This window comes from Halyomorpha halys, unplaced genomic scaffold (genome assembly GCF_000696795.3).
Source record: "Halyomorpha halys isolate HHAL.00 unplaced genomic scaffold, Hhal_1.1 Scaffold235.1, whole genome shotgun sequence".
NCBI lineage: Eukaryota > Metazoa > Arthropoda > Insecta > Hemiptera > Pentatomidae > Halyomorpha > Halyomorpha halys.
The window spans coordinates 1,099,801-1,110,074 of NW_027114604.1; the positions used below are offsets into that span (position 1 = coordinate 1,099,801).

Here is a 10,274-nt window from a genome sequence, read left to right on the forward strand (position 1 = left end):
GTAATTAATCCATTTTATGCCAGACAATTAGCATTCAAATGTTCTTAGTAATTATTTCTAGGACCCTTGATGTCACAATATATATATATATATATCATGCATGGTAGCTGAGAATGATGGTGATGTCTCGGAGAGCATGCATATATTGCACATTATGTATCTTAATTATTCTACATATATATAAGCAATTTTATATTTATTACTCTTTCTTTTAGCTTAATAAATTTATTTATTTTGCTTTTATCTTTTAATTTAATATTTTTACCAATTCTATTTTAATTTTTATATGCATGGTTTTTATATTAATATATTGCAAATGGGGATGTCTGTATTGGTTGTTATGTATATTTATAATTTTTTTACTATATTTAATATGGCTATGTATATTATTTTATATTTTAGCCTATATTTAATTTTATGAGTGATGGAAAGGAAAAGAGAGAAAATTTTGTAAAATTGAAACATTAGAAAAATTAAACATACTTAAAGAAAGATAAAAAGCTAAGAAAAAATGTGTAAGTGAAGAAATAATAAAAAAGAAAAAAATATAAATCAGGTATAATTCTTGTACAAAATGTATTACATGTTTTGTGTACATTTTTATAATGTGAAATTTTATTTTTAAAAAAAAGTGCCCGTGTAGGCTTCGCGCCGAGGCGACATATTTCCGTGAAACGTATACTCTATGCTAATATTACATAAATATAAATTAAAATCAATCCAATGTTATATATTTGAAATAATAAACCAGTTAATTAATTTTTATACATATGATATAATATCCATATGTTAAACGAAGTCAATTTCCGTTACGGGACACTTTTTCTAACATGGCATCCCGCAAAATGATTTATAAGACGTTGTCACGTCAAAATATGATGTGGCTATTTTATTAAACGTATAATGATTTACTAATATATCTCGGCAATGAAGTAACTAAAATTCTATCGCCAAATTCCAGCACAGAAATAATGAATTCTTAATGACCAATGTAGAAGCTACGAACGAAATTATACAATATACTATTTTAAACAAAAGGATTAAGGATACAAAGGATTTAGGAAATTAAAAGACTCACCTTGTCCTCGGAAATAGGCTTGAGGGTATTGTCGTCCGGAGATATGGGACCATGCGGGCGGCCCCAGGTCTCCTCGATCCTCAGCTGGATACCGGCGAGGGCCGCTGCTTCCTCTTTGCTACAAGGCAGCTCTCCGGTCACTACCATGTGCAGCAGCTGCAACACAAGGAATAATGCATTTATTACTTATATATATTTCAAATGAAAAATATAATATTAAGGATACTAAGACCAGTAATGCTGGGATCTTTGGAGCTCTGCTCTACCCCTCACACGTGGGGGACAGAGTGGGCTCAGGGATCCCAATCGGTTGTGTAAATATTGTATATAAGAGTGTAAATGTGATTAGAGATTGTATTATTTTATCATTATGATATTTCTTTTTCATATATATAGTTTGATTATGTTCATTTTGTTTATTCTTCTGTTTGTATATATTTCAAGAGAGATTTTTTTTTCATTCATTTATTTATTTTATTTTAATATGAATGTAATCATTCATAACTATTACCTATTGCCGACAACTGTGTGGCAGATTGTAATATCTATCAATAAATAGAAAGTATAGTATTCATAGCACAAGTGTAAAAATTAGTGTGGTAATAATAATAATACTTATTTTTCATAATAGGATGATTATTAGTGATATTACTTATTTAAGTCTGTGTAATTAAATTAAGATAAATCTACAAGACTAATAGTATGAAACAGGGCCCAGTTGGTACGCCGAATTAAAGTAGCTTCACCCTCTTTTCTGATGGAAATTCTTTTTTGGGTAGTATCTCTTTGGAACAATTAAAACGTAAAAGGTTCCATATGTTCCATGTTTTTCTCTGTCCAATCATTAAATACGAGAGCCCAATCCACAAACTTGTACATTCCTTCTCATAGAATGGTGTTCTTCAAGAAATATTTTATAATCCATACTACCTCGTTCTGGAATTCCCTAGCCACTTCCATCGGTAAACTCTTTCATTAACCGCATTTACACATAAACTGTTCTTCCTACTCCTCGACTATCAATCTTCCTGAAATACAGTGAAATAGCTGTATATTTTATCTTATATCAACGACATTTTTTATAGTTTAATCTATGTTTTGAGTATTCAACATACAGAAACTTCAGCAATTTTGTTATTTATTATTTTTATAGCGTTATTACTTAGTAATTAATCCATTTTATGCCAGACAATTAGCATTCAAATGTTCTTAGTAATTATTTCTAGGACCCTTGATGTCACAATATATATATATATATATATATATATTTTTTCAGTCAGTCAATCGTTCATTAATGAGGAAGTTTTAGCCGAACAGGCTAAGGAGAGCATAACTAAGAACATATAACTAACTAAAGTTCGGAAACTTGTGGTTTAAGAGTGGAACCAAGGAATGAATTTTGACGTTCCCGTTCACAGTGTGGGGACTGTACAGGTCAGGAAATGATAGAATTAATAAAACAATTAAAATAGTAATCACACATCTTACGTGTTAATATGTTAATCGAAAATACGTATAATCAGTACATTTTTTACAATGCGTAATTCTACTCCAGTTCTTTTATAATAGATGTTCTTATAACACCAATCTCTGAAGGTAATGTTTCACTGACAGTTGTAAATTAAACAATAAATAGTTAACAAAATCCTGAATGCTCATAATTCATATTTTCAATAAGGATAAAATTTTGCCTTCGAGAATAAGGAGTAATAAAAAATGTTAAAAACCAGAATTAATTATAAAAATTTGAATAAAAAAAAGATAGAGGAAATGTTAACTGACAACGGAAAAACTTCGTAAAACCATTAATATTGTTTCAGAGAAAAAAAAAGACAAAGCAACTAAAGCATTTAAAGTTATATAGAAAGTTTTCTACTTTCAGGAAATATTTAGTATAGGGTTTAATTCAGTTAAACAGCTCTAATCTGATTTGAAACTACTGTTCTCCTTTTTATAATCTTTTTTATAGTTCCTTCTAGCTGTAATATATGTTTTATTACTTAAATTTCATATCATCTCTTTATAATGTTTCCAAACCTCGGTTTTAAGTAATATTGCAGAAGTGTGAAATATAAATTGATATAATAAAATTTTTAAATCTGGTGGCGAACTGTGATATATTATAGGAGGCACAGAAAACAAATCTTCCCTACTAATTACATGTGTTGTTATAAATTTTTTTTTTAGATGTATGTTATTTAATGACTGATCGAAAACTATATATATTGTTCTTAGTCTTATTAAATTAGCTAAACCGTCGAATATCAATTGTCATCATCAAATCAATCCTTTCAATCCAAAATCCTTAGAACCATAGTTAATGCACCCTATTACGTTTCCAACAGAACACTACACCATGAATATCCATTTTGTCCTTGACCTCATACCAACCAAATTCTCAACATTCCATATAAACCTTTCCAACCATCCTAATCCTTTTGTTCAAACCTTATCAAGTTCCACCCATCCCTACAGTCCACCTAGAAGGTTGAAACGGCAGTGGCCAAGAGACTTATAGTAAATAGAAACGGACAACTGGAGTTCTGGCAATGGTCAGGTTCTCCACTCAAGTTGAGTGTTTGCGGCTTTTTAGCGCACTTGCTCAGCCTCCACTGGCTTACTACCAGGGATGCGCTGGGGTATGCTCTGTAATTTAAGGTTTGTTTTTTTTCATTAATTTATTTATTTTATTTTATTTTAGTATGAATGTAATCATTCATAACTATTACCTATTGCCGACAACTGTGTGGCAGATTGTAATATCTATCAATAAATAAAAAGTAATTAAAAAAAAAAGTCAAAATAAATTAACTAAAAATTATTAAAATATATATTATTATTTGTGTGTTTGTTTATATTATAAACTTTTGGGTATTGATTTGATAAACAGTAATTAACAGAATATTAATTGATAAACAGATAAAAGAAATTTTATAATACATTTAGGTCATTAATAATAACCAAGATTAAAATGATACTTTAAATGTGCATAATGTTTATATTGACCAAAAGTTAAAAATATTTCTTTTCTTTTTTTCGGCCAAGACTCTCATTGGAATCCTATACTGTCTAACCATGGTTGGGGGTCAAAGTTTTTTATTTTCAAAGATTCGAACCGGCACCGCCAATATACATCAAATTGTAAATACTGTATCTTAACCAAGCTACGGGCCTGAAAATATTTTTTAGTTTAAGAAATATGTAGGGGAGTTCAATATTACTTCATCGATAGTGGTTATATTTCTATGTTATTTTAAAGTATTCATTGATCATTTAAAGATATTTAAGGTGGCAATTTTTACATTAATTATAAAACTATTCTGGCGGTCGAGCGTGATTCTGACCAAAAGACCTTCTTACACAACTATTGGTCTATTAACACTACTTCCTTAAAAAGTACTAAAGCTATTATTTTATTTATTTATTTATAAAATTATCACAGGATAACAATAATAGAAATTCAATCGATTCGAATACCTCCTTCATTTATTTGAGGATGTTCAAGGTAAGGATTAAAATTTGGTAGCTTTTAGTCAATGGTTAGTTGACAGCTTTTTGTAGCAGAAGCTGACTAAGTAAACCGTTCCAGTTCATCTTCATTATACTTAACTTCGGAATTTGGAAAAAAAGAAAATAAAAAAAAGCATTTTCAACGACTGATTATCACAGGAAATGAAATTTTGAAAATATTTTTTATCTTAGATTTTCCTCAAATAACGCGTCTTTAAGGCATAACTCAAGAACATTTACTCTTCATCGTATACCTGCCGACTGCCCTACAGTATCCTTTAATAATGTTGCTCAACATCTTGACAAACAATTAACTTGGAATCCTCACACATGACTGAAGAGACAGGAAAATGCACGTCGATTTCGACTTTTACAGCACTTACTAGGCAAACGGTCTAAACTTCTAATTCATTACAAAATATTTATCGACATGACAATAATAAGGCCCATCTGGACATAAGGAGTTGAGCTTTGGGGCTCCACTAAACCTTCGATTTGCTTTCGTATCCAATCCCTACAATCCAAAATCCTTTGTAAAATCCTCAATGCTCCTTACTTTGTCACAAATAAAATCATCCATAAAGACCTAAATGTTCCTTATGTAACCAATCTAGCCCAAACCATATATAGATCCTTCCATTATAAACTCCAATACCACTCAATACTATTAGTTTTTAACCTTGCTTCCTCTTTCATTCCTGACAATCCTCCGAGGCGCCTGAAAAGAAGAGTGCTGTTGTTTTTAGAGTGTTACCGATGAGCAGTTTCTCTAAATGGCGTATCATACCATTATGATCTTACTTAAAATTTAATTGTTGTTTTTATGTTCAATTGTAAATGTCAATGAATAAACTAAAAAAACAAAAAGGCGCTTTGAAGGTTTATTGATTGATACGAAGACTGTACGAAAATTGATAAAACGTAAGGAGCTCAAAAATCTGTTGAGTATTTTTGGACGGCCAAGGAGATTTATTATACAATCATCTATCGTTGAGAGATCACGTAAATAAATAAATGTCTCAATTATGATAACGGATAAGTACTCTGGAGATTGCTAGACCGACTTCACTACTAAAAGAAACGCATTTACTACTTTACTAGTGCTATCGAGTTCAATTTGGAAATTCTTGAAATTCATGCAACAGGGTTTTATCTTCATTCGTGAATTGAACGTATACTCTGTTTTGACAGTTATTTTTGTAAAGTAATTTGTTTTATTTGCAGATATTAATTTAATTTTTTCTCGAATCGATCCTTTATCTTCGATAATGATTTAGGACAAAGGAAGAAGTTATGAGATCTAAACTAGAAGTATGGAGAGGGTGTAGCCAGAAAAAGTATATAATTATACAGAGGAGTTGAAAAGCTGTAGACAGGAAAAAAGGAAGAGGAGACAATATCTACGAAACTAAAACCGTCTATTCCGAAACAACGGACAAGCTTGCAATCCACGAGCTGTAATTTTGAAATATTATGATGAACTCCAGGGGCGTGGCCAATCACCGGCTATCTTCTGTTTCAGTTTAGATTACAATGGTGGACACTTCTATTAAATTTGAAGTAAAACTGATCTCCCATGGCATGGCTAGCTTCCCACGTCTTTGCTTTAATCTTACTTTGAAAGAGAGTAGGTTTTGCAACCTGCCTTGTTTTAGAAATGTGCTGGCGTTAACTAGCTGCATTACATGTTAACTAGTATAATATTTGCATGAACAGCATAAGGGTAAGAAGGAAATTATATTACTTATTAATTATATTATCACCATTCTAGAATAATAATTTATCGAAAATTAAAACATATGTCCATTGTTTTGTTGTCGACAACTATTAATATTCATTTTAAAAAGAGACCTTATAATATTTATATTTAAAAGTATTTTTCGTAAGAACTTTTACCAACAATAATGGTATGTTCAAAAAGTAATTAAATGAATCATTATTTTAGTAGAAAAATATATATACTGGAGATGCTTCAAATGAAGTAATCAGAAAAGCTTCGGAATAAGGACTAAAGTAAGATTAGAAATGGCAGAACCCTTTATTTATTAATGGAATGAGCAAATAATTATAGAATAGTTTTTAAAACACCAAGAAATGTCTCAAGCCACAATGGTTGATTGAAATAACTACTTTCGTGAAGTGGGTACCTATATGGAAAAAAAATTACACTGGTAGCTGGGACACAGTAAATTTGTGAACATGTACGAAGAAGAGGTATAAGGTACAACGAGTCCTTGCTCAATAATTGCTGTTCGCAAGGACTTGCCAATAAACAAATAAATGTTTCTTTTTTTATAATTAGTTAAGGACAAATCACAATCCAGATTGTCAGATGTAATCGAAAGAAGAAAGAAATGTAGCTGTATCAGATTTAAGGAAAGGATACACTAATCTATACAGAATAGACTACAACATCAAACTGTAAAGTACAAATATAATGGGGATCAGCTAAATTTGAAAAAAAAAGCAAAATAATGAATAATAATAATGAACAAAGGAAAATTTCCGAAAAATTAAGCAGAATTTATGTGGCACAATCAACTTCAAGAAAAAGATCTGTTTTCTCAAATTTTAGTAGTTATAAAAGATTTTCGGTTAAAAATAAATAAAAATTATTTTTTTTTTACATAAACACGAGTTTTTATTATTATTTTAATTTAAATCATTTAATTTATAAGTAGCGATATTATAATTTTCGTAGTTCTAATACCCTTCCAATCTTCAAATCCCGTATCTTCGACCAGCATCTCTCCACCCAATTCCCGAAGAATAACAATTAAAAATTTCAAATAACGTTTATATATTTTCTGTTTTATAATTTTAGATTTTCGTTTATACTTGTAAATATGTATGTTAGCAGAAATTTCTCCTTTTTAATAATAATTTTTAGTCTAATTGTATTTGATTTTTTTTCATTTTTTTATTTATTATCAAAAGTTAGTCAACATAAGTTTTATGATATGACATATGGCTTTATTTTATTTGTTCTAATCTTATTTTATATATACTGTTAATTGTTGTTGTTCATTTTTACCTTTTCAAATTCATTATTGTATTATATTTTATGACGTTTTATAATTTCATTTTTATTTTGAATTTAACTCTCAGGCTCTCAAGCCTAATTTTGACGCCTGTATAGTATTTAATCAATCCTAGAATAAACAAAGAATATTATTATTATTATTATTATGACTTATAAGTACCATTAAGGGATACAATATTTCTAACAATATAATCAATACAACAATCAGAGTAAATAATGCAATGAAAATTTGCATTCCGTTTCTTATGATGGTAACCAACATAAGTAGTATGATTCAATAATACGCTGTACAAGCAGTGTGAGGTTAGGTTAATCGAATTAAAAAAAAATTAAATAACGATTTTTAACAATAATAAACAAGATTTTATCGCAGCTGTATTTCCTTTTAAGTTCGTGTTAAAAATTACATTGCTTCTGAATTTTTTATTTTATTCAATATACAATAATTTTATAACCAAATGATCTTTGAACATCGTCCTTAATGCGCACGATAACTCCATTTTTTATAGCTCTTCGATTTCTTACAACAGTGCCAGAAAAGCGATCCAAAGGACCAAGAAGATCAATTGACCATCTTCATTCTTCTTAATGAGGTAGTTTCCGAAGGCGAGGAGAATAATTTTGCCAATTGTCTCACCAAAGAAACATTCAAGGACTATGGCGAGCATATCAAGGAATTATAGTATGAAGGAAACTGAAAATTCGGCAGTCTGAATGAAACAAGTCAGTAGCCATGAGACACTAGAGTAAGGATAACTTTAGGACATGCATTTTGAGCCAAGACTATCTCTCTCTAGTTAATTACTGACTAAAATGTTTAAAATCAAGTAATGTGTTATAACTTCACTGATAAAGGTCAGAATTTTAAGGTTATACTAAAGAAATTCTTTCCTCTTCCTTTCTAGTTTCAGACATCTTATCCTCAACGTTACAAACATCATTTTACACAGAAAATCGTGCAAATATTCATATTTCCTCAGTCATGGATTGGGTTTAAAATTAAGATTAAGCATATGCTAAACCATTAAACTCCCAAATATTCTCCCCATCTCGGACATGTTGCTCATTTTCACTTTTAAAGCATATTAAACTGCGGATTTAGAAGCATATTTTTTTTAGGTTGCTAACAACTAGTCACATTTTAAAAAATTAACTTATTAAAATTATAGTAACATATGTAACTAAATAAAAAAAAAAATATTAACAAAATTCTCAAATTATTGAAAGTTATTACATGATCACCTATTTCGATTCCGAACATCTTGTAACAATCAGCGAGCACACCAGTGTCACAGAAGCTAAGTAATTGTATATAATGTTATTATTGTAAAAATACTATATCTTGTTCAAACGTATATATGTTAATATGTTAAGTGTAATAATGTTATTTATAAAATAAACAAAGATTGGGCAAAATGAGTCTAAGGAAATATCTCAAGTAGAGTTAAAGAGTGAATCCTCAGTGATAACCGATCACATGAGGTCTTCAAGCCCTTTCTCCAGGTCTAGTCCTAGCACTGGTGGTTTACACTCTACTTGAGATAGAGAAGTTCATTGCCAATCTATTCTCACAAGAGTTGATTTTTAGTATGCTCAGCTTAGACGATGGCCTATCTCCTCTCCCTTTCTCCAGTAATCTTAGTCCGTCCGCTTCATCTCGGCAACCAAGATCTTAACCTAATTTTAACGGTTATCCTGGTCCGTCCGCTTCATCTCGGGAACTAGAGCTGCACCTATCATTATCAGCTTACTGGTCCGTCCGCTTCATCTCGGCAACTAGTACCGCCTAAGACCAGACAACCCCGACAATCTCATTCTAATATTCAGCTATGATATCGTGTTTAGGACGTAGTATCATCTATTATGGAGCGTGGATTATATTTTGCGAGTCTTTTTCAATGTAGAACAGGCTTTTGAACGTGTTTGGAGCCCAGAACTGTTTTAAAATCTCTGTCGATTTCTACCTTGTACATACTTTCTCATTATTTTTTAATTTCTCACCGTTAGGTTATTCACGATAAACCATAATGGCTCCAGTTTATATCCCTCTTTTCACAGTTCTCTGGTGTTCCACAAGGTAGTATCCTCGGTTCCATCATCTACACTGTCTACACAGCTAACATCCTAACCAATGCTAACTCTATCCTCAACACGTATGCTGATGACATATGAGTCGCACTTCCTGTTGCATCCATTTTTTAATATTTAAACCTAAAAAAAGGTATCATTTAATAAAAAGTAGAAAAATAAAAAAAAAATAGAAAATTTCATGTTAGAATATCTCAACTTGTATAAAACTGTAAATATGTTAAAAATATATGCGTTCTTAATTAACGCAGTATCAATATGCATAAATATAATTTCTACAAATACAAAATACTTGACATAATCATAAACATTAGGAAGTAATATATAAGAAGATGGTCAGGGTTGCGGTCAAAAGTGAAACAAAAATAGTTAACAACTATTTATTTTCCGACGTTTCGCCCCACTGTGCAGGGCTTCATCAGGGCTAAAGAGATACAAAATGATACAATACATAACCATGGTTTCTTTCTGTTCACCCGATTCTTTTGAGCAGGTATGTTGTCCTTACTTGCTCTTTGCTCATTTATAGTCATTTTATATCATTATTATTATTTA

The 10,274-nt window shown here is 30.4% G+C and overlaps 1 protein-coding gene across 1 annotated transcript in view; it reads right to left on the bottom strand.

Moving 5' to 3' along the window:
* LOC106679946 (uncharacterized) overlaps positions 1 to 1,234 on the bottom strand; it is a gene marked incomplete at its 5' end in the record, with an annotated part of 308,178 nt that extends 306,944 nt beyond the window's left edge. Inside the window, 1 exon segment of the mRNA XM_067051769.1 lies at positions 1,079 to 1,234. Within this exon segment, the coding sequence (XP_066907870.1) occupies positions 1,079 to 1,234 (156 nt within the window).
* Positions 1,235 to 10,274: the final 9,040 nt, after the last annotated feature.